Here is a 25,825-nt window from a genome sequence, read left to right on the forward strand (position 1 = left end):
TTCTCATCCTGAAGCAAAGTTCTTAACCCAAGGTACTATTTCTGGGTCAGCGGAGTCTGTAACCTGAAGTGTCTGTAACCTGAAGCGTCTGTAACCTGAGGTACCACTGTATGCCTGCTGGGTTTAGAAAGGTGTTTCCTTCAAGAGTAATCAATGTGATCTTTTATTCATGTATTTTATTTAAAACAATTTATAAACCAATTAATTTTTTAAAAAATCTCTAGAGTATACAATATAAAAAACCAACAATGTAATTAAAACAGAAATACAACATAAAACCAGTAAAACAGTAGTATAAAAGCATGTTAAAACCAACCAAAACAGGATTTCAGGGGATTCAAACGAATAAAAACAGGGTCCAATCTTACAGATCAAGGAAAGCTTGGGTGGAAATTTAAAAAGTCTTTAGAATAAAGACACCTAAAAATAAACAAATACCCTTGTGGTGACAAGTTCCAAAGATATACCAGCACCAGGCCATACCAGCTAAGTGTTATAATTGCACTCTGCTAGTGTAACTCTGTGGGTACAAGAGCCCAAAATGCGTGGCAGTAGGCACTGGGTCATCTAGTTCAACCCTCTGCAATGCAGGAATCTCACCCAATATGGGGCTCAAACCCACAACCCCGAGATTAAAAGTCTCATGCTATACAGTCTGAGCTATCTCTCAGCCTGAGCTTGTTTAGCTCTTGGTCCAACTGTAATACTGTGGGGAAGGGGTATTGTTTTTGTTTGTTTGTATTGTAGCATGCATTTTTGTGTTTTCATATTATAAACCGCTCTGTGATCTTTGGATGAAGAGTGGCATAGATGATGAAGAAGAAGAAGAATGCAATGTGGGGGCTCAGTATGTGAGCCTTGATGAGTCACAAAGACCTGGGTTTGAAGCTTGCCTCACCCCACCCCCCCACTCAAGAGAAAGCCTTGTGGGAGGGGGAAATGTGCTTTCCTCCATTCCCCCTCCTTCCTCTCTGCCCCACATATTTACAGTATAGTCTGAGATCCTTTCAGCTCCCATTCCTATGCTGAGGAGTTACGGTAAATTTGAGACCTTATGCCAAGAGCATATGACATTGCCTCACACCCTATCAGGTTGTTAGGATACCTACCTCAATATTGCCTCCATCTGGCTTTGCCAACATGGTGCCCACCATGTCCTGCCAATCTTCCCTTCACCTCCAGTTCAGAAGTCAAACTCTTAAGTTTCTCTCTTTGCTAGGGTTGCCAAACCCCCAGGGCTGGCCTGAAGCCTCCAGGTTTGCCTCCCCTCCCCTCCCCTCCCCTCCCCTCTAGTGGCAGGGTGGTGCTAAGGCCACACATGCACATCCATCACTTGGTGTACATTACACGATGGCTTGCATGTGTGAATGGACCACATAGGTTCCTATCACCTCACAGGCAACCTATTTTCTCAGTGGGGCCAGTTCACAGCCCCAGTCTCCAAGTGAGCAGAGGCTCCGTGTGTGGCGAAATCAAGCTGTCACCCACATGGGTGTAGCCAGGCTTTATGTTGGGGGGGGGGAAAGAACCTCAGTGAGTTAAGCATTTTTATTGATTTATTCAAAAGGGGGGCAGCTGCCCAGTGCCATTTTTCTTTTAAAAAACAAGTTTAGGGGTACTCTAATTTTCCTACTCATATTGAAATACTGCCCCTCAATGAGGCCAAACTTAGGTTATTATTGTATTTTTATATTTTGCTAGAAGCTGACCAGCATGGCTGGGGGGCGGGATATAAATAATAAATTATTATTATTATTATTATTATTATTATTATTATTATTATTATTATTATTATTATTATTATTATTTTCACATAATGATTAGGGGTATGCGTACTCCTGCATCCCCCCAGAAAAAAAGCACTGGCTAAGCCCATGGTCACCCACATGCATGTGTTTTCACACCAACCTCTAAGCATTATTTTTTGGGGGGGGGAACCTCTACATTGCTGTTTTGCTGCTGAATGCTTTTTGAGATCAGCAGGACTTGGGGTTGCTTATTATGGCTGTTTATAGGGGTTGGTGTGGTTCACACATGCATGAGTTTTCAGGGAGAAGGGCCATCTGTCATGGGTGCTTTAGCTGAGATTCCTGCACTGCAGGGGGGGTTGGACTAGATGACCCTCGGGGATCCCCTTCCAACTCTTCAGTTCTATGTTTCTTCGACTCGAAGACAGCGGGAGCCCTCAGAGGAGGACCCCGCCGATACCCTCCAAGAGACACCGAGGGAAGCGGCCTCTTTAAAGCGCCCTTGCCGGCGAAGGAGGCGGGGACGTCGCCACAGGAAGTTCCCCCTCCCGGAGCCGAGGAAGGGGAATAGGCCCCAAGATGGCGGTGGTGGCGGCGGCCGAGCGGCTCCTGTCGGAGGGGGAAGGAGGCGCCATGGACTCGGCGCGGCTCTCGCCGCCGCCTCTGCCCCAGCCCCGCGGCGGCGGCGGGGAAGCGCAGCCCCTCGAGCAGCTCCCGCAGAGCAACACGCTGGTGGGGCTGCCCATCGTGGCCATCGAGGGCATCCTGGGCTTCCTGTCCTACGACGAGACCAGCCAGCTCCGCCTGGTGAGGGGCCGCGTCGTGGGGGGAGAGGGAGGCGCGGGGCTGGGGGTGGGGAAGGAAGAAGCGACGCCTCGGACCCCTGCCTTGGCCTGGGGGGGGGATTTGGGGGCGCGACACTTCCGTTCGCTTTGCCGTTTTCCCCCACCCCACCCCTCCCCTCCGGATTGGCAAGCGTTTCCACTGGGTTTTTTGAATCGGTTCGGGGATCCCAACTCCACGCCTCCTTCCCCGGCTTATCCCTTTCCCCACTTGATTTGGGAGAGAGCGGCGTGGTCGCACTGGATGACCTCTTGATTCCCTTTCTTTTGGAAATCCTCTCTCCCCACCCCTCCTACCCACCTTGAAGAAATCGCCCGCTCTTTTTGGGGGGGGTTGGGGAGGGAGGGAAAGGGATCCATCCAGAGGTTTAACGGGGGAGGACCAAGGATGATGGCCGCAGGTTGCAGCCCCTTTGCGGCATAGCTCTATTCGCCTGCTGCGCCTTTTTCGGGAAAGATGGGGAATCGGTGGCACGACGCTGGGGGGGGTGAAGGTCTCCGTAAATCGGATCGTCATTGTATCTCACTAGAACCCTGTTCATACTCAACATTCACCCCCCTTACCCACCCCGATTCCTTGTATTTTGACTTTTCCCCCCCTTGACAGCGTTTCCATTGCAGACCATCTCTTTATATAGCATGGGCGATAGGACTCTTCCGATGAGGTTGATCGTGTAGAGTTAATTTCCTCTACCATGCAAAAAGACTGCGGTACATAATCTATGCTTTGGGCCTGTGTATCATTTCTATCGTGCTTTCTAGTGAATGGAATGCTTTTCTTTCTTTCGTTTGGTAATTATTTAATGTATCTCGTTGTAATTCCATAGAGTTGGGGGTAAGTGCATACTGCTAGGAGCCATTCTCAGAAGATCTCAAGTTCATCTAAACGCAGAAAATCCATGTGGCAATAGTCACATGGGAGGGAGGGAATTTGTGAAATAAGAAGGGTATCTACTGCATCTGTTTTAGTTCTGTTCTGGTAAAGGCACAGTTTGGATGCATTCAGTAGCTTTAGAATTTCAGGATCGTTGTTGTAAAATTAATGTAAGTTGTGTTGTTCATGTTGTACATATTTTATGTTCTTTTTCTTTTCTTTTTTATTTTCTTTTTATGTTTATTTCATTTACTTTTGTCTGTTGTATGTCTGTGAAATATATTTATGCAAAACTTAATAAATATATATATAGAATTTCAGGATCGTAAAGCAGATGTTTAATAATCTAAGGCTTATATTCTCCCTAAGCTGGTTCCTAGCTATGGAACGAAAGCTTTACTTTTGTCAGACTTTCTCTATATAAAAAATCTTAAAACATTATTGAAAAAAATACCTCTAAATTGATGCTTTCTAAGATCAGGTCCATGTTTTGAGTTAGTCTACACCAGTGTCCAATGTTAATTTTTAATTTAAATGGATCCCCATGTATGTGCCTGTGAATGCCATCTCTAGGTTTCTCTGCAAGAGCATGGCTTTTTCTCCACAGCAGTACAATCCTTTGTGTATTTACTTGGAAGTAAATCACATATTCATCAGTGCAGCTTTCCCCCAGGTAATGTGCAATTGCATAGGATTGCAGTCTAGACTCTAGGGCATTCAGCCTTGGGAGTGCCTACTCCTTCAAGGTAGATATGCATTGGATTACAAGACAGCTTTTGTGATGAACAGTGTCATTGACTGCTTAAAGGAGAGCTTATTTTGATTCCTGATGCCTGAGATATTTGACACTTTTTGAAAATAAATATGACTATGAAGAGAATTTTGTTTGTTTTATTTCTCTTGTTGGTATGTGCAACCTATGGTCAAGGCAGTAAGCAAATTGACTAACTTGTAAAGCTTTGACAGGTATTTCCACCTTTCAGTTTTCATTTTCTGTTACCTCTTCATCAAACAGCATTACAGCCCTTTGGGGGGGGGGAATTAGATAGATGACAAACATCTTTGGTTAGAACAGGCATAGGCAAACCTACAGCTGTTTTGGGACTACAACTCCCATGATCCCTAGCTAACAGGACCAGTGGTCAGGGATGATGGGAATTGTAGTCCCAAAACATCTGGAGGGCCAAGTTTGCCTATGCCTGGGTTACACTGTTGAATTAGAAGGGGAGATGTGCATTATTGCTTTTGCCTCATATTCCTCTGATCTTGGAGGGTGGTTGCCATCTAACATGCCGCCCAGTTTTACACATAAGTGCTCAGAAGCTAGTCTCATTCTGTTCATCGGACTGTACTCACAGGTAAGTGAGCTTAGAATGGCATTCTTAATTTATCTTAAATATTATTATTAGAATTGGTGTAGCTGAGATTCCTTGCTAAACAGAAGCTGCTACCAGTGCTTTTTTCTGGGGGTACACATACCCCTAAACATTTTGTGAAGTTTGGCCTCATTGAGGGGCAGTATTTCAATATGAATAGGGAAATGAGAGTAACCCCCAAACATTTTTTTTTAGAAAAAAGCACTGGCTACTACAAAAGACAGTTGCGTTGGCCACTTCATCACTGTGCTATGAAAAACTAGCTTGGGTTGAATATTAAAGCATTATAAGAAAATAACAGTGGATTTCTAGTTGATATTGTGAAGCAAACACCAAACACCCTCCCTTTTCTCAGCTGATGTGTTTACTTGGCATCAAACTGATGTAGCTAAGCAGCCAAACATTCTATCTGCTTCACAGTGCATAGCAATTGACGGGAAAGATCCAAGTAAGATTCCTTCCTGCTTCAGTGGCTTGAAGAGTGGAATTAATCATATACAGTTGATCGTATTCATGGTATATAATGCAAATCTGATAAACCCGTACTAGCTGTCTAAAAGGTTCAGTTGCCCAACTTGTTTCCTTTTCCAATACAGTGGTACCTTGGTTCTCAAACTTAATCCTTTCCGGGAGTCCATTCGACTTCCTAGACCGTTCGAAAAGCAAGGTGCGGCTTCCAATTGGCTGCCAGAGATTCCTGCACTCAAGCAGAAGCTGCGTCGGACGTTTGGCTTCCAAAAAACATTCACAAACCGGAACACTTCCAGGTTTGCGGCATTTGGGAGCTGATTTCTTCAACAGCTAAGCCATTTGCGAACCAAGGTACCACTGTACTTGTCCCATTTGTTTGTTGGAGCAGAGATGGCCCTGTGCAATGTTCCCATAGTGCAGCTTGGGAACACCTTATGCAGTTTACTCCTGTCTAGTAGAAGTGGCAAAAACAGTTGTGCTTAGTGACATGCATATATTTATATGAGTGTTTTTGATGCACAATGTCCCTCCTGTGCAAGGGGGAATTGATTATTTGAAGGATATGTATGAGAATAACTTAAGCTGCGCTGCTCAAAAGTGAGAGAGATGGAAGGGCAGTCTTAGGTTTTGTTCTAGGTCTTGGGCTCATGCAGCACAAAGCCCTACTGCCTTATATGCAACTTGATTTTGCTGTTTGCCATGACGCTGCCCACTCAGCAGTATTTTGCCCAAAGAGTTCAGACCAGGCTCTTCGTTACAAAGATTGAACGGAGATAATCATTCTGGGCTCCCATCTTCTATCACAGTTAAGATAATCCTCCTATCATGTAACAATTCTCCATCTGGTGATTCTGAAACATATGCAGATGTGAGGAATTACTGACAGAGCAAGTTAAGCAGAAAAAATTAAGCAACAAAACAAGCAAATATGCAGTTGTTGGGAAAGTGTTCTACTACCAATTTCAGGCAGCTTCTCAACAGACAAATGAATACATGGTAAAACATGAGCAGTAGTTCTTATGTGTTTTCCCTGTTCTGATTTTAACCTTAATATTAACAACATGTGCAACAATAGGCTTATGAAACAGGTGATGAGTACAAAGAAACAGAACGGAAAATTACTAAACTTCTGATCCCAGCCACCCCTTTCTCATATATAAAAATGAACCTTGAAAATATTGGAGCATTTGTATGTGTTTAAGATGCCTTGTTTAATTGCACTGTTGTGTTCTTTCACTTTATAGTTGTGTGCTGACATCCATAGTGCACAAGGTGCTTTCAATTTGTGGGATTTGAGCGACAACCTCCATGGCACATCCCTTTTGAAGGTGTTCAATGTACTGGTACGCACACTGGGTACTAGGTTGTTATTCATTTGTGAACCCCAGGACTGCTCTGGAAGAGCAAAGGAGAGAAACTGAGGGATAGGTGGGTGATTCCAGACACCCTATTCTGTTCAATACCGGTAGCTTCAACCAAGATAATGGAAGCAGAGGCGATCATGAATTTGACACTGTTTGGCACCGTGTTTACATCCTGCGCTGATCAATATGCAGCTGACTCTTGACTCTATCCGCTCACCCCAGCCATGCTGAGGTATTTTTAAGCTGGTGCTTGGAGGCTGTCGAAGAATGGGTGAGAAAGAACAAGCTGTGGCTTGATCCAGACAAGATGAAAGTCAGATCTCATATTAGTTCTCCATGCACTTGTCTCATTAAGACTGGGCTACTGCATTACGCCTTTGAAGAAAGTCTAGAAACTTTGAACTAGTACAGAATGTGATTGCCTGGTTCTTGGCAAGGGTCAAAAATCTGGAGGTGTTATCCAAATATTGTGTCAGTTGCAATGATTATCAGTGAGTTTCCAGGCCAAATTCAAAGTGCTTTGAAGCACTGAATGACTTGGTACCTGCGTCTGATTGGGAATATAAATGAGGTAGTTAACTGGGTTTTGCATAAGCTATTGTTATTTTATACTGATGTTTATTGTTGCTATTTCTTAAAAAACATTATTGTGTTATGGATTTGTACTTTGAAATATTGTACGCTGCTCTGTGGAGTCCTTTTTCAAAGAGCAGAGTATAAATCCATTAAATAAATAACTATAAATACAAGCCTGCTAGTTTAGAGTAACAGGGATTAATACATTATTTCAGTGTACATGCTCAAAACACTTCTGTTTGAAAGCATCCAGATGGCATCAACTTGACTATGCTTCTTGTTACTGATTTTCAGATATTTATAATTACTATACTTCCCAGCACAGTGAAGTATCCTGATCCGAAGGAATGCATGGGGGCAGGGGCTGCATCTCTGAAGCCCTTCAGAAAGATTTACCGTAAATACCACTGCAGGAGGCACTGAAACCAGCTCCTGCAGGGATCTTCTTACATTTTTTAAGAAACGTCAAGGCTGTGAATTACTCAGCACTTGCGTAGAATTGCAGGAAAGCTCTAGAATCTAGCTTACTTAACATTCTAACCTAAGGATTCTTTTTTAAAAAGAGAATCTCCCCAAGGCCAGTTTTTGTTGCTTATGGTTGCAAAGTTCCGTTTGAAAGTGTAGATAAATCTTGGCTAAGCAGCAGAAGCCAAAAGGATCATTGCCATTGCAGGTGATTCTCAGGAGTCGGGTGCTCAGTCTTCAATGCCTTGCAAAGCTTCTTTCCACCATTTGCCTCAAGGGACTAGCAGCAGAACAAACAATTCTGCAAAATATAAGAGATCATACAGACTTGCGTAATTTATACAGGTTGTGGAATTCATCACCTCGGCATGTAATTTAGATTCTCCACCTTCTGCTCCTGCAGTGTAACATCACTAACTATATCCTGACAAAGATATGAGAGACCCAGCTAGTTTAAAATGCAGTGTGGATGAGCTTCCAGCACCTGTACACAGCCCCTTCATACAAACGGGGAAATGAACCAGAAAGCTGTAGATAATCGTAGATTCCCATTATGTGTAAACCTTAATGGCTTCAAAGCAACCCAGGAATTGGTGGCTGGCAGAACTCCAGTTGTCTGGGGTGGGTAGCAATTGCTCATAACCAGTGGCACTCAAAAGGAAGGGAGCACCTGCATAGACACTATTGAAGTTGCACATGTAGCTAGCCAAGTTGCTCACTGGTTTGCTGTACGGTTCCTGAGAGCTGCTGCCTTGGCTTGTCACTGAGCCAACAGTCTAGTTTAGCTTCTTCTGTGCCCGTGAAAAGTGTTCAGAGGAGGAGGTCAGTGGAGCATAAGGATTACCGTATTTTTCGTTCTATAGGACGCACCGGCCCATAGGACGAACCTAATTTTGGGGGGGGAAATCAAGGAAAAATATTTTATTCCCCCCCTCCAGGTTTGCGCAGCCTTCCCCAAGCTAGAAGCGCTCCGTCTCCCTCTTCTGCCTTCAGGGACAGCCTCTCTAGCCTCCGTGGGGCAGCGGCTTGCCCCGCTATCCCCCGAGTGTGTGGGGCTGGCGCCCCGCCAGCCGACAGGTCAGGTCAGGGAATAGCGGGGTGGCGGCACTCCGTCTCCCCGCTATCCCCCGAGCTTGTGGGGCTGGCGGGGAGGAGAAGCAAGCTTGCTTCTCCCCCCCGCCAGCCTCCAGACCAGGTCCGGGAATGACAGGGTGGCAGCGCTCCGCCTCCCCGTTGTCCCCCAAGCTTTTGGGCTGCAGGCTGCTGCCCGCAAGCCTTGCGAGCCCATGGGACCTCCCGCCAGGCTTGCAAGACTTGCGGATAGCTTCCTGAAGCCTGGAGAGCGAGAGGGGTCGGTGCGCACCGACCCCTCTTGCTCTCCAGGCTTCAGCGAAAGCCTGCATTCGCCCCATAGGACGCACACACATTTCCCCTTCATTTTTGGAGGGGAAAAAGTGTGTCCTATAGGGCGAAAAATACGGTATATCCAGAAATACTTGGATGGTGAAAGTAAGGGCCTCATGGCGCAAAACAACCCAGTTGAATGGACTTCAAAGGACAAAAAGAAGTGCAGGTAGTGGCATAAGTACTTGTTGGAAGAGTTCTTCGTGTCTCCACCATCTTTGGAAATTGACTGCTGTACTTTGAACAGCCAAACCTTCCAGACAAAAGGCAACCACATTGCACCGAATGCTAGAGTGGCCTTTTAGATTAAAAGTATGCCCACATACCAGGGTGGTATTCTGAGTACGGCAGTGAATCCAGGGCTATCTGGAGACTGCATTCAGGTGTTCATGAAATAGTGTTTGCCACGAAGAATAGACGTCCATAATTCTCTGCTTCTTGATGTGATAGGATCTCCTGGCAGCTATTTTTTCAGCTTTATACTAGCTAGTGAAGAGTACAGTCTTTCCCCCATGCCACAATTGACCAATGCTTATGTGCGGCAGTTGTTTTTCATGCTTTCTGCTCTTGTGCACAAGGCTATTCCAGAAAACTTCTCAAGTGTCCAGGCACATCTTCCGCACAGACATATCAAAGTGTGTGGCCTCTGTCTACTAGCCATGATGGCTTTGCTCTGCCGCCACATTTGGAGGCAGCAGTGCTTCTGAATACTGGTTTCTGGAAACCACAGGAAGAGAGAGAGCACTTATGTGTGAATCTTGCTTGCTGGTTTCCCACCGGTATCTAGTGGGTCACTGTGTGAACAGGATGATGGGACTAGATGGGCCATTGGCCTGTCCCAGCCAGGCTCTTATGTTCTTAGATGTTCTTCTGACTTCCATTTAGTACAGGCAACTCCCAATTTGCACAGGGATTGCATTCCAGGTCTTCGCATGTGATGGTGGAGAGCTCATAAGCTTGTGCTGCCCTTTTCCGGCCATTTTTGTGTCGCCTCAAAGCACGCGTGTAAATTGATCATTGTCTTTAGTAGAGGACAGCTCTGTTCTTGAGAGCTTTTTCTGGGGTGGAGGGGGAGATCACAGTTTTCATCTCTTTTAAACTGGTTTTCTTTGCTCGTTTTCTCTTATAGTTCCCCCCCCCATAAAAACTTGGCTAAACCTATTTTTGGGGGGTGCTTCTATCTGGCGCTAGTAAGAAAAACACTCACTCTTTTTTTCACAGCTTTGATTGCTTTTTAGGTTTATTGACTGTGAAATTTCCAAACATATAGCAAGTTGGGCCTTTTTGAGATAGTGGTGTCGGTTGGATATTAGATAAGAATTTCATATATGTTCTCTCAAAACTAGTCATTCATGCAGCAGGGAGTGAAGATAGGAGGGCAGTGGAACAAGAAGGGGATTTGTCTTAAACTTTGGACACACACTTGACATCACTTGATTCAACCTCTCTCAAAATGATAGCAGTGCCATACTGTGCTTGTACAACTATAGGCTTGGATTTGGGGAATTAGCTTTACTGTAATTTAAACATCTAAAACCATTAGATATTGTGCAAAATCTTCAGTGAACTAGAACAGACCCTCCTTGTAGGCTTACCATCTGATCACAGACTAGACATACAAAGTTATGTTTTAATTGTTTTTGATTTTTGTAAAGAAATTTGTTGCAACTTTATCCTATATTACATTTTAAAGTGCATGTGGTTTTGTTTTGTTTTGTGAGTCACTTAGAGAACTCCTGTTATAGAGCAGCTGTATAAATGCAGAGGCAGTAATTAAGTAAGCAATCAAGTGAAACATTGGAGCAAAGGGAAGGAACGTAAATGAAGAAGAGTCAATGGGGAGGGGGAAGTGAAAAGATTTCTTAAATGTAAGAAATGGAGGAAGAGAATTGGGTAGCATAATGGTATAAAAAGTTTCCAAGGCTATTTAAACCATTTATATACCACTTAACTGCAGTTGTTCTCTAAACTGCATTATTCTTCCGTGTCCAATCAAAGATCTGCCTAACTCGACATTTTGCCTTCAGCATTCAGTTGGTCCATTACTCTGTGGAAGCCTATCTCAACAAATGGTAATTGGAAGCATACTACCATTTAGGTTCCATTTTCAAGCTATTATAATCAGTATCTATCCTTGATTTATTCAGTCCTTGTTGAAAAGTGGCCTTTGCCAGTGCCATCATAACGTTATGTGGTGCTTAACTCTGCAAGTTCATAAGGTGAAGTGCTTTCTTTGACTGAAAGGTATTTTCAAAGGCCTACTTCATCAGATGTGTGGGCCACTTCACGTGTTTTATGAAGTAGGGTGTAACTTTAAAAAATTCATGCTGCAATGAATTGGTTGTTTCTGCCTTAACTAATTACATATTCTGCTGTTCTGGAATTAATAGGGAACATCCTATTACTCTGGTTATTTTGGTAGACCCTGTGTAGTTTTTCTAGTTCTGGAATACTTTTTCTGTGATGCACCTGCATATACGGTAATATTTCAAATATGGGTGTATCACATTTCACATAGAAGTGTCATTAAAGTTTTTGTTGTTTTATAGTCAGTATCTTTCCTAATAGTTTCTGACATTGGCTTTGACTCCTTACACCTCTATTGCAACATTCTGAACTGGCATCTTTTGGGAGACATGCTATGGCCCCCAAATATTCTGTGTAGCTTTAGTAGGGGCACTTTTCAGGGATCCCCCAATTTCAGACCACATGTGGTTTTTTCCTCGGTAATAATATTGGGCTGAAAAATTTAAGTAACTTCCACAAATGCTGTTAAAATGTATCCTTTTGTTTTAGTAGTTTGATCTTGAACATACTAAAGAGTGAGTTTGAATCTTAACTATGAATCTTGCTTCCCCACTGCCAAAACACCCAAAATTGCATGTCTGAGCTTCAGCCAAGTAAATAGGTACCGGTGCAGCGGGAAGGTAAATGGTGTTTTCATGCACTCTGGCACTCGTCATGGTGTCCTGTTGCTGGCCACATGACCCAGAAAAGCTGTCTGCGGGCAAACGCTGGCTCCCTTGGCCTGAAGTGAGAGGAGCGCTGCACCCCATAGTCAAGTTTGACTGGACTTAACCATCCAGGGGTCTTTTACCTTTTTACCTTTTACATGAGTCACATCCACCATTTTATCGTTCGAGTTGGTATACAGCCTTTTGGAGATCCTTTATTGTGTAGGATTTAACTCCCTGAATATGTGGGTGTCAGTCTGCAAACCTACCTGCCCCTTTATTCATCCCTACACATATTGCTTATGTGTGGAATTCTATAGCATTAGTGAACAGAACCGGTTTTGTTTCTATGTTCCCAGGTAGATTTTGACGGAGGTTGTAGTATTTTGCTTTGCCACTAGGTGTCAGGGTACGCATATCATTTCCGAATGTGTATATCAAGGAACTCTACTTAACTTAGTGGGTGGAGAAGATTCACATTAAATTATGATATGGGCTGTGCTGGGTTTTTCTCTCTCTTGCTTTTGTGTGTGGTTTTGTCATAGCTGGCAATGTTTCCCTTTTTTAAAGGGAAATTCCCTTATTCCGAATAGGATTCCTCGCAAGAAAAGGGAAAAGTTGACAGCTATGGCTTTTGTGCTGCGGCAACATTGGAAATTATTTCTGATTCATGGATGTCAAACCACATTTGTAGAAGCCAATACAGTTGTTTTAGAGATGCTAGCCCAGGGGAGATGGGAACATGCCAAGCATTTATACGTGTCACGAACTGTATGTTTTCTAGGCACCTAGGTGCTGTATGAACCCAGTGTTTTTCCAACTCGCAAAGCATTAGTACATCAAGTCGTTCATTTGGCTTGTAATCCCTAACTCGAAAGGGGTAAAACAAGGGTGTGTCCTTGCCCCCTTTCTATTTAATTTATTTCTATCAGACTTGCCAGATTACCTTCAAAAAATAGAATCACATGCCCCTAAACTTAATCAGAAACCAGTTCCTCTCTTATTATACGCAGACGATACTGTCCTACTATCATTAACGAGCTTGGGTCTGAAACGTCTTATATCTTCACTGATCCTTTACTGCGAATGCAACAAACTCTCTATAAATTATGAGAAGACAAAAATTTTGGTCTTCTCGAATGGTTGGAAATTAGAGAAATGGAAAATAAGAGGGCAAGAAATCCAACAAGTGAAAATCTATAGGTATCTGGGAATCTTATTCCAGAGCAATTTAGGGTGGGCAACCCATCGCACAAACGCCACAAAACAGGCAAAGTGCACCTCATCAGCAGTTGCCTGTTTTTACTATCAGAAAGGTAATCAATTTATTCCTGCGGCCAATCAGATATTTCAAACAAAAGTGCAATCCCAGATATTCTATGGAATCCCGCTATGGGTCCAAGCATATAACAGTGATTTAAAAAAGATTCACTCCAGCTTTCTGAGACGTATTCTTGGACTCCCAGCTATGATCAAATATGAAACAATGTGTGCAGAAATAGGCATACACACAATGGAATATTGGGCATGGTCCACCTCAATAAAGTACTGGTTACGCTGCCATTTTCGCTGCCCTCCATCAAGTCTGCTCGCTGATTTGCTCAATGACTCCTATAAATCAAGATGGTATCAGCACCTCGAAAAAAAGATTGAATCTTTAGGCATCGAACTGGAGCCCCTGTACAATTCTAATGAGCAATACATTTTCCATAATATCCTAACTAGACTAAAGGATGTCGAGAGACAAAATATTATGGCAGCTGTAAACAAAATTTGCTCCCCCATATTCTATGATTTAAATATCTTAGATAGCAGAGCCAATTACGTCACTAAATTAATAATCCCAGCCCAACGTAGGGCTTTTATGCTGGCCCGTTTGAATGTTTTTCCCTCAGCATTTGTCAGGGGAAGATATCAAAATATTCCTAGAAACAAGAGATTCTGCAGATGTTCTATGAATGTCCCGGACACTGTAGAGCATATTCTCTTTCATTGCCCATTGTACAGTACGCTCCGTCAACGCGTGCTGTCCCCTCTCTCGGGTGGTCTGGAACCCCAGCAAGGTGAATGTGTGGGACTCTATCTATCCGACGTTGACCAAAGGGTAACGGCGGGGGTAGCCGAGTTTTTGGTAGCAGTCCTCCAAGGAGCAGGTTAACAAAGAAAACCATTGACTCTATATGTATATATATATATATATGTATGTAGCCAACTGCTGCCCTTTTATATATATTTCAAGGCCTTTATATGTTATTTTCTCTTTTATGGTTTTATTCGCATAATGCCTAATAAAGGTTTGATAAGTAGTAGGTTGTAGTATTTTGCTTTGCCACTAGGTGTCAGGGTACGCATATCATTTCCGAATGTGTATATCAAGGAACTCTACTTAACTTAGTGGGTGGAGAAGATTCACATTAAATTATGGCTGGGTTTTTCTCTCTCTTGCTTTTGTGTGTGGTTTTGTCATAGCTGGCAATGTTTCCCTTTTTTAAAGGGAAATTCCCTTATTCCGAATAGGATTCCTCGCAAGAAAAGGGAAAAGTTGACAGCTATGGCTTTTGTGCTGCGGCAACATTGGAAATTATTTCTGATTCATGGATGTCAAACCACATTTGTAGAAGCCAATACAGTTGTTTTAGAGATGCTAGCCCAGGGGAGATGGGAACATGCCAAGCATTTATACGTGTCACGAACTGTATGTTTTCTAGGCACCTAGGTGCTGTATGAACCCAGTGTTTTTCCAACTCGCAAAGCATTAGTACATCAAGTCGTTCATTTGGCTTGTAATCTGTTTTCAATCTCTTTTATGTCGGGGAAAGCTTAGATTGGCATGCTACAATTTAACTGGAGGTTCCAAGATCAGAGACTTTCCAGTATAAATTAAGTAACTTCCCTGATTTGTAGAATACCTTACAGTGGCACATAACGTTATAAACTTCTAGTGCTCAAGTATAACTTTCAGGGAAAGATGCTGTAACTGTTTTCAAGGACATCTTGTTAGTTTCAGGTATGAAAAAAAAGTTTCTTCTTTTGCTGAAATGTACATGAAAATATATTTAACAATGTGGAAAAAATAAAGCCTTTCTGTAGTGTATATTGAGTGCAGAGCAGAGCAGCCTTTTAAACCAAACACCCCAGGAGTTCACGTTCTTTCCGTGTTACCTTTCAGAACTTTCTTCTTTTTTAAAAGATGGAAGTTACCTGGCCAGTAATAAGAAATAATAAATACCTTCCTTCAGCAACTGGTTTGATAACACAACTATGAACATATTTTGGGTTTTACTGCATTTTATTGTTTGTGCTACAAAACTGCACAAAGAAAGATGGGCTAGAAGTAATTTTAATAATATATGTATATTGCTCCTGGTTATAACTCTTACTTGGTGTCTCTTTGCAAGGCCAGGTCAATCTGTGTTAGACTTCATAATATATATATTTTTAATTTATATACCCCCCCTTAATCCAAAGATCTCAGAGTGGTTCACAAAATCTCCTTGTTTTAAATGTCTGAGTGAGGAGAGCCAAAAGACTTTGGTCTTCTCGCTCTCCTTTGATGGTTGTTTTTTTCCCCTCCTGTCTTCCTCAAGATCTTTCCTGAATTTTTCTGGTACGGGTGTGTATTTTCAGCTTTTCTTTGGGATAAACAGAACCTGTTTCTTCAGTCTTGCCTCATGTGTATGGTGTTTATAAACCTTTAGTCATCTCTGCTTTCTTCATAAACTTCTCCAGTTTCTCTGCATTCTTCTTAAAATCTAAAAGAAAACAAATCTTCAGCTGCCACCCTGTTCATGCCCAGTAGGTGTGTTGTTCAGTAGCTTTGTATCACTGAAAGCTTAGAAATAGTTTTTGTGCAAGCAACTCATGTTCAGAGAGGAAGCCGACTGTGTCCTTTGTCAATGGCCAAAGGAACAAGGATAATTGCCCGCCCCCCTTCCATGGCAGTGGGCAAACTAGCCTGGCCCTCATCATTGACCAAAGAAGGAACATCTAAAGAAAATATACCGGTACCTTCCTGTTCCTTCTTGCCAGCCAGAACCGTGTCTGCTCCAACTGATGGTTGTCTTGGGAGTGCAGAATAAAGTCAAAGGGGACACTGGCCTTTGTCATCAGCTGGGTTGCCAGGTACCTGGCCATCTCTGTTCAGGCAAGAACAGTGAGGGAAGATCATTGTGCTCCAACTGAATAGAAATGCCAGATAATTAATTAATTAATTAATTAATTATACCCCACCAATCTGACTGGGTTTCCCTAGCCATTCTGGATGGCTCCCAACAGAAGACTAAAAACAGAACAAAACTTCAAACATTAAAAACTTCCCTAAGTAGGGCTGCCTTCAGATGTCTTCTAAAAGTCAGATAGTAGTTTATTTCCTTGACATCTGATGGGAGGGCGTTCCACAGGGCGGGCGCCACTACCGAGAAGGTCCTCTGCCTGGTTCCCTGTAACCTCACTTCTCACAGTGAGGGAACCGCCAGAAGTCCTCTTAATGCACACGAGGCTGAAATAGTTCCGGAGGTTAAGCTGTGCGATTCTGCCAGGGCAATTTTTGTGGGTTTTTTGCTTGAAAGAATATGAGAGGAAATGAGCTGCATTCTTGGCCTATCGAGTTTGCAGGAAGCAAGAAATGGTGTAGTGGTTTCACTTGGAAATGGAGGCTTATTGACTAAAGTGCGACATTATAATTAGTCGGCAGCTTCCTTTCCAGTCAAGTCAGAATGTACTTTGAGGAAACAGTAAGAGGAAGCAGTACATAGAAAGGAGACATTGCAGTTCCAAGTAATTCTTTCTGTCGGACTCCAGCACCAATGAGTCTTGGCCAGGCCTAGCTAATGGTCAGAGAGATAGGAGCCATAGTCCTGCAGCAGTTGGAAGGCCACAGGTTCCCCCCTCACTTGTCTGTAGTATAGTCCTCTTGAGGACTGAACTGTTCCTTTTTTAAAAGGAGAAACAAGTGCTATAAAGAGTAACTGCAGTGTGCAGACAGCTGTTACCAGAGATTTGGATGGAGGGAAATACAGACACACCCTGAGTTGGTAATGCATAAAAACAAGTCCTTTTTTAATTTAAGCTTGAGATGTGTAGGTGTAACACTGGCTCCCTATATTCCATGGTTTACAAATTGGGCGCCAGGCTCGGGAGTAATAATAATAACAACAACAACAACAACAACAACAACTCAATATTTATACCCCGCCATCTGGCTGGGTTTCCCCAGCCACTCTGGGCGGCTTCCAACAAAACACTAAAATACAATACCCTATTAAACATTAAAAGCTTCCCTAAACTGGAAGAAATTCAAGATTTATTTACAAAAGCATTGTAATTTGGTTGAATGTTAAGTAGGTTGCTAAATCAGAAATAATTGAGCACCACTAAACTAGATAGAATGAGGAAGACAAGTGAGACTGAGAAAGTATAAACCTTTCGGAGAACTATTAGAGTATAAACTAAGTTTGTGGGACATAAAAATGCAAACAAGATGACAAATTGTTGATAAAAACTTTTAATGATGAAAATGGGAGCGGGAGACGTGAGGAAGTCCAAAGAAGTTGTGAAAATATGTTATGACATATATTGTGAGTTATTTATGTATTCATATTGAAAACCTTAATAAATATTTTTTTAAAAAAAGCTTCCCTAAACAGGGCTGCCTTCAGATGTCTTCTAAAAGTTTGGTAGTTACTTTTCTCTTTGACATCTGGTGGGAGGGTGTTCCACAGGGCGGGTGCCACTACCCTCTGCCTGGTTCCCTGTAACTTGGCTTCTTGCAGTGAGGGAACCGCCAGAAGGCCCTCGGAGCTGGACCTCAGTGTCCGGGCAGAACGATGCAGGTGGAGACGCTCTTTCAGATATACAGGACCGAGGTTGTTTAGGGCTTTAAAGGTCAGCACCAACACTTTGAATTGTGGTCGGAAACGTACTGGGAGCCGGTGTCGGACCGGTGTTGTATGGTCTCGGCGGCCAGTCACCAGTCTAGCTGCTGCATTCTGGATTAATTGCAGTTTCCGAGTCACCTTGAAAGGTAGCCCCACGTAGAGCACATTGCAGTACTCCAAGCGGGAGATAACCAGCAAGCAAGCAAGCAAGTCAAGTTCTTTATTACGGTCATAGACCAGCATAAGCAAAACATCTAAATAAGTAGCATAACAGTATGAATCTAAGTGAATAATTATTAAATAAATAAGAGCAAGAACCAAACATATACATAGAATACTTAATTAGGCATAGATAATGGGTGAGTAAAAATTTATAAGAAAAATTAAAAGATCGGTTAACACAGCAATATGGGGTGGGCTTCAGAAGTCCAAGTTTACCAAGTTTACCAAGTTTTGTTGCGGCAAAAGCCAGCGACACCAAACATCACAAGGTCAAACAAAAGGGAGATCCACAAGAACATCAAGAAGAAGAAGAAAAAAGATTACACAAGGGAACTTCGCTATGTGCCATTCAACAGCAGAAATCTACGCTTCCTGATTGCTAAAGCGCAAAATTTGGCCACCTCATATGATATTGAGCCCGAGGAATCCTCCAGAAGGTATTTTCTTAGAATTTTGGGGGAGGATTCCAAATAATGCCGTAGGGGTACGAATTTTGACAAAAGCGGCAAGATAAGTCGAGCTCGCTCTTCACTATAAAATCTGCAGGACAGAAGGATGTGTGTAACAGATTCCACCCTATCAGACATACAGGGGCAGAGACGTGCATGCATCGGTACCCGCGTGAATTTGCCGTACAGCACTGCTGAGGGCATTGTCTCAAAGCGGGCTCTGGAGAAAGCCCATCTATAAGCTTCGTTAGTGATGTTAGTTAGATAAGGGGCAGCTGCAAAGTTAGGCCAAGCTTTTAAACATCTATATGTCTCCGGGAGTAGGGCGTCTTCTTGTTGTAATTCGACATCGTAAAGTCTCTGAGTGATAATTGCCTTTGCCTTGTTCTGAGTTCCAAGAAAGAGATTTTCAGGGTTTAGGCCAATTTGTTTGATCTTGTTAGTTATTTGCATAAGCCAAGGAGGATAGGGAACTGCGGCCAGGAAGCAAGGTAACAGTCCCTTAGGATTGTAATGGATTTTCAGCCAGAGGGATATTGCTTGCTCCCAGACTTTTAATTCCACTCTGGGTAGTCCTGCCTCTTGCCTTAAGACTGCATTAGGTGTACACTTTGGGGTGGCAAATAGTGATCTTAAGAATTTTGATTGTACTGTTTCAAGGGTCTTAAGGTTGACAGAGGGGCTAATTTGAGTGCCATACAGGAGTTGGGCTAAAGATTTTGCCTGAAAAACTTTTAGGGCCATCGGTAGAAAGCCAGCTCCTTTCCTTCTGAATAATCTAAGGATGGCATTTGCACTTCTTCCTGCTGATATAGCTGATGTGGTCAGGTGTGTTGACAATTTGGCATTGTAAGAGAAAGTGATGCCTAAGTATTGGAAGGTCTTAGTCTGTTCAATGGCGTTTCCCTTTACGCTCCAATTATCTTTCCTGAAGGAGCGGTTAAAATGTACAATTTTGGTTTTGGCAAAGTTAATTGTTAACAGTTCAGTGTTACATTGGTCACTAAACTTTCCTAAGGCACGTTTCAGACCCACTTTGGTTTGAGAGAGAAGAACAGCGTCATCCGCATACATTAAAACTGGTACTTTTCTGCCGTTAGAGAACACGGGGGGGTGGGTTTCGATTTCACGGCAGCATGTGACCAGGGAGTTAACATAGATGTTAAATAAAAATGGGGCTAATAGGCATCCTTGTCTAACTCCTCTTTGGACTGGGATTTCTCTAGAGAGTCTGCCGTCCTGTGCAAGTCTTATCTGGAGGGTGTTGTTCTCATGAAGCTTAATCATCAGAAGTAATAACCTTCTGTTAATACCCATATTGGCCAATTTGGCCCAGAGCCTACCCCTGGATACAGAATCAAATGCTGCCTTTAGGTCCACAAAGGCTGCATACAGTGACTTTTTCCAATGTTTCACATACTTATAGACAAAATAATCTAACACTAAGCAGTGATCAATAGTGGAACGTCCAGATGTAAACCCTGCTTGTTCAATTTCTAGTAAATCATTATGATCTAACCATTCACATAATTTTAGGCATAGATGTTTTGTATAAAGTTTGCAGATCACATTCAGAAGACTAATTGGTCTATAATTAGATGGGTCAGAGGGGTTACCCTTTTTAAATATAGGCACAATTATAGCCAGTCCCCAATCTTTAGGGATTTCAGTTGTCTTATCTATATATGAAAATAGATTTGCAAGAACCGGGGCCCACCAGTTTATTTGCGCTTTCAGAAGTTCAGCTGTTCTCACCACAAGTTTGGAGGCACAGACGGAGCATAATTTAGTGTTATGCCGATAACCTTTGGCACACTACTCTTCCTTGAATAGGATACTTTCAAGGAAAATACTCCCTCGACTCTTTGAAAAACCTAGGGAAGATAGAAGAGCGAGGTAAAGGGAGAGATGACTCAGCAATTCAACAGCCCTGCTGAAGCGAGGAGGGGGGTTGGAAAACGCTGCAGAGAATCTGAGGATTTAGAGGAAATGGCATGTTTGCCCCTCACCAAGCAAACCAAAATCAGCGAATTCTTTCATGGAAAAACAAAGGATACTTTTAATATTCCAACCTCGAATAGCTTCTCTCCATTAGCAGAGATAATAGATAAGGAAACTACACCGAAGGAACTTTCCGCTAAACAACCCACTGACCCCCTAAACAACACCATCTTGAGACCAAAAGGTCCCAAAAAGGTTCCAACTATTCAGGCGGAAGACTGCATCAGAGAACAAGAAAACCATCTCTCTGAATTACTACTTGAACACTCTACCACGCTAGACCTTGTGGCTAAAACCGTGGACTGTATCTTTAAGTACATAAGAGACATCAAAGGCTCTTTAGAGAAGATCATATCCTTTGTATCCCCAAAAGTTAATGTCAGCACCGTAGACGTTTTACCGGAGGATAGGGCCGAACCAACACCCAGAGTACCTGCCCTACTGCGCTCAACTCCGCAGACTGGCTGCAAATTTGAAAATGAACAAACTATGGAAGACCTACACACCACATCTTCCTACAATCTTTCACTACAAGCCACTAGACTTTGTTTAATTATCCTCCCCTTCAAAGGTCAGGTTGTTAACTGGTCGTCTATACATGTCGCAAGAAGGCATCTAGCTGAGCTCTTGGGCATAAATCCCCTCTCCATCGATCTAGAATCCACTGTCCACATTTACAGCAAGCCACACATGCAGAGGATACTGCTCACCTTCAAATCTAAAAAGTTTCCAACTTATATGATGTCCCTACGAAGCTCCCTGACTAATTTTGGAATTTTTATTACAAGAGTTTTTATCAACACTAAGATTTGCCCTCTCATACCCTACCTTCCAGCTAAAAGGAAAGCAATTAAAAATGAGGGCACCCCACCTACTACGAGCTCTACCTCTCCACCCTCAGACTTAATTAGTTGGACAGAGACCCCCATGCCCCTCCTATCAAAGGCTACTCATCTAGAGAATTCGATGGAGCAGGAGTTACTTGTTTCCTTCTCCCATCTCCCAAAAGCCGAACAAACAGAGATAACGGACAGACTAGATGAGTTATTACTCTATCTTCGCAACCCTGAAGACCTAGCGCCCATAAAAGAGGCAAACACTCCACCTAACTTGGAGCGAAAAATGGAATATGAATCTCCTCAGGTCACGTCAGAACACCCCCCCCTACTCTGCCCAACTGAAATCCACGCCGAAATCGCTGTGGCGCCCCTAACCACATTACCGGAGCCTTCACCACCCAATGGCTGCATCTTCCACGACTCCGGGAAAGTCCTAGATGCTATTGAAGAGACAAAATGACTCTCACCTCTATTACTATCCTGGAACGTTGCTGGGTGGCAATCGAAAACAATGGACAAAGACGTTCTAAGCTACGTATCACAGTTTAAGATCATCCTGCTCCAAGAAACCTGGATGCAAAATCCTTTCGATCTACACAATTATTTTGCTTTCCACTCCTGTGCCTCAATTGGCCCCAAAGGCGGAAGACCGGCGGGAGGTCTGAGCACCTTCGTATCGATAGATCTAGGAACCTCCCCCACCCAATTGAAAATCGATAAAAAATGGATTTTGGCTGTGAAAATATTCTCTACCCACTTTAAGATCATATGCATCAATGTTTATATTCCCCCACTCATGAAACAAACTGATCTTAAAAACATCTGGAGATAACCAGAGCATGCACCACTCTGGCAAGACAGTCTACTCACAGCAGTAGCAGCAGCTACTTGCACCTTTACAACTTTCTACCTTGTTCTGGCATTGTTTTTGATCTTTTGCCATCCTCTTTTCCCTCCACACCTTTTACTTTTGTGTGACTTACCTTTTAGTTTGTAAACCTGAGCATGTGCCTCAGCTTCTTTTTGATTATGAGTTCCTTTGGCAGATGAAAGAGTGGAATAAACATACTGTATAATAAATGGAATTGAAGTGAATGTTATAATTTTTAAAGAATCCATTTAAGAAGAGTCTTACGCCACTTGAGAATTCATTCATGCACCAGAAAGCATGGATTTTTTTTGTTAAGACATCAACAACCACACCATGTGAGCGGTAAACATGTTCTGGAGTTGGAGCTTTGGAACAAATTATTTGGAAAGGGCAAAGTGACGGTTTTGTAATCTTTGGAAGTGGCCCCATTTCAAATTGTGCTGTGTAGCCTTGTGGCACTCAAAACAAAGTGGTTAATCATAAAAGGGGCTCACAGCTTATTAACTACTAAAGAAGACACCTTGAGTATTGTTTTTGTATTTTCAATGTAGGTTTGTAAGCGAATGGACTTGGTCTGCCAGAGAATGCTGAATCAGGGATTTCTGAAAGTGGAAAGATACCACAACTTGTGCCAGAAACAGGTTAAAGCACAGCTCCCAAGGTATGTGCTTACCACAAGGTCAGAAGTAATACTCCTTAAAAATCTGTATTTGCAAGAAGATTATATAAGGAAAGCTGCTTTGCAACCGGTTGTGAAACAAATATTTAAAGAATATATCCTGCTTGTGCCTGATGGATTTGTGACAGTAGTCAAGGTTCTGCATATAGCATGAAGAATGAGCTACCAGTCCTGTTTGTGCACCTTAGCACTGCGGCAGAACAATCTGTACCTTGAATGATTTTCTGTTTGGGTTGACTTTCCCCCCTCTGCTTGGCCCTAGGCTCTCATTTTGCTTGAGTGTCACTGCCTGTCTTGCCTTTGGAGAAGACAGGCGCTATCAGTGATATCCTATAGTAATACTGTAAGTCATCTTTCACCATCCTGGGACCCTCCAGATGTTTTGAAGTATAATTACCTGACCCTTGGCTGTACTGGCGAAGACTGCTTGGGAGTTGTAGTCAAAACATCTCGTGGGCATCGTGTTAGTTACCCCTGCTGTAGGTCAGTGGCATTATAAATTGCATGGCACACACTGGAATAGGATAGTGAGTTTTGTTTGCATATACCCACTGGCCACTGAAGGGTGTGTGTGTGTAAATTTTTAAAATAATAGAGGGCAGGGCTACATATGGGAATTGAAAAGCCCCTGTATAGAAGACTGTGCCTTCCACATCGCTCTATATCCTGGTTTATGTACGGTATTTAATGCAGGTTATCATTCTGTATGCTGGTTTTTTGGCTTCTCAGCACTGCCAGAGGTAGAACTGATTTTAAACGGAGGCACTTACAGAGAAATGTTGAAGTACTAGCTTCTCAAATGTACAACTTGAGGCCCTTCTATGGAAGCCACAGCCATTTAAGGTCAAGGAAATCACCTCCCAAGTTCAGCGTTTCCTGAATGGTAACACCTTCTATATGGTACTCTCTCTCCCCAGGAAAACTCCAGCTCAACTCCCATAGCATTCAAAAAGCTGGTTAAAATCTCTTGTTTTGCAGGGCTCTCAGGTTGGTAAACAACTTTGAGTTCTTTACTGTCTTATCTCTGTGCTTTATTCTAATACAGTGGTGCCTCGCAAGACGAAATTAATTCGTTCTGCAAGTTTTTTCTTCTTGCGAGTTTTTTGTCTTGCGAAGCACGGTTTCCCATAGGAATGCATTGAAAATCAATTAATGCATTCCTATGGAGACTGCCTTCAGACCAGGTCCGGGGACAGTCTGTCCCCGGACCTCTTCTGAAGGCTGGCCTTCAGAAAAGTCCTTCTCCCCACCGCCAGCCTTCAGAACAGCCTTCTGAACACTGGTGGTGGGAAGAAAAGCCCTTCTCCCGCCGCCAGCCTTCAGAAGAGTTCCCGCAGGGCTGCCTAGGCTGCGTATAGCAGCCTGCTGCCCGGCGCGAGGGGCGCTCTTAAGCAGAGCGCCCCTCACGCGGGGCAGACATCTGCAGCTTGGGGAGCCCTGCAGGAGTTCCCTGCAGGGCTCTCCAAGCTGCGGATAGCAGCCTGCTGCCCTGCGCGAGGGGCGCTCTTAAGCAGAGCGCCCCTCGCGCGGGGCAGACATTCGCAGCTTGGGGAGCCCTGCAGGAGAAACCCTCCTCCCACCGCAAGCCCCGGGAACAGAGGAGAAGCGCTGCGCGCCTTCTCCTCTGTTCCCGGACCTCCCACCGCAAGCCTTCAGGACAGGTCCGGGAACAGAGGAGAAGGTGCGCTGCACTTCCCTGCTGTCCCCGGAGATTTCCCTATGGGCTTTCGTTTTGCGAAGCAAGCCCATAGGGAAATTCATCTTGCGAAGCCACTAAAAATCGGAAAACCCTTTCATCTTGCGGGTTTTTTGTTTAGCGAGGCATTCGTCTTGCGCGGCACCACTGTACATTATCTTCATATACAAGGTCTAGCATTTTTTAGTACATTTGTAAGCTGCCTGAGGGTCCCATTTGGATCAGAAAGTTAGAACTGCTGTGGGGAAGCTCCAGTCTGTGGGCCTAATTAGGTGTGCCAAGCCTCCCCCTTTGACCTGCAAGGCTATTTTAGCCAAGCAACATCCACCTGCCCTACACTTGACATCACATATTACTGTAAAACATGGCTAAGTTGAACATGTCTTTGCAGACACTCACTGGTAGCACCCGCAAAGCATTGTGCATGGGGCTTCCCAAGATCAGCTGATCAGTCAGCGCTTTGTGGGCTGTGCCCTTACCTGTCCCTTTTGATTTCAAGCCATGTGGGCAAAAATGGGTCTCATAATGTCAGGCAATGTCCTACCCAACTACCAAATTTGGCTTGGAGAGAGAAACAATCAATCCCTAACCCATGGGTAGGCAAACTGAGGCCTGTGGGCCGGATCAGACCCAGTTGCCTTCTGGATCTGGCCCGCGGAATCGCCGTGTGGATCACCAGTGTGCACATTCTTTCCCTCTCCCTCCCTCAGTGGTGGCGGCGCCTCCTCCCTCCCTCCTCCTGGCTTGTCTCTGCCCTGCCTAGAGGAGGAAGGGGACTGGGCTTTGTTGGTGCCAGCAGCAGCAGTGCTTGAGTGGCCACCATTTTAAGCAGCCCCTCTCCGGAGCCCTTTTGCGCGCCGCTCATCATCCCTCCTGCCCCTACCACTCGCAAGACAGGTAAGCAGCCACCAGAGTTCATGGTGCTCTTGGATCATTCCCCCCCTCCCAATATAGTCTGGCCCCCCACAAGGTCTGAGGGACAGTGGACTGGCCCCTGCTGAAAACATTTGCTGACCCCTGCCCTAACCCATCCCTGGGCTATAACATAGGTCTGACATGGGAGGCTGGAAGGACATTGCTGCTGCCGTGAGTACTGCAAGGTCCATTTCCACATGGCA

General features: G+C 43.7%; 1 protein-coding gene and 1 long non-coding RNA gene across 2 annotated transcripts in view; one reads left to right on the top strand and one right to left on the bottom strand.

Moving 5' to 3' along the window:
* Positions 1-2,312: 2,312 nt before the first annotated feature.
* Positions 2,313-25,825, top strand: part of FBXO28 (F-box protein 28) — a 29,815-nt gene continuing 6,302 nt past the window's right edge. Inside the window, exons 1-2 of the mRNA XM_081904303.1 lie at positions 2,313-2,555; positions 22,884-22,993. Of these exons, the coding sequence (XP_081760429.1) occupies positions 2,328-2,555; positions 22,884-22,993 (338 nt within the window). The 5' untranslated portion in view covers positions 2,313-2,327. The remainder of the gene's footprint in view (positions 2,556-22,883; positions 22,994-25,825) is intronic.
* Positions 15,345-25,825, bottom strand: part of LOC309365978 — a 31,362-nt gene continuing 20,881 nt past the window's right edge. The window contains exon 3 of the long non-coding RNA XR_014166342.1: positions 15,345-16,210. This is a non-coding gene — a long non-coding RNA (uncharacterized lncRNA). The remainder of the gene's footprint in view (positions 16,211-25,825) is intronic.

Source organism: Podarcis melisellensis (genome assembly GCF_964234715.1).
Source record: "Podarcis melisellensis genome assembly, chromosome: 3".
In the NCBI taxonomy this organism is placed as follows: Eukaryota; Metazoa; Chordata; class Lepidosauria; order Squamata; family Lacertidae; genus Podarcis; species Podarcis melisellensis.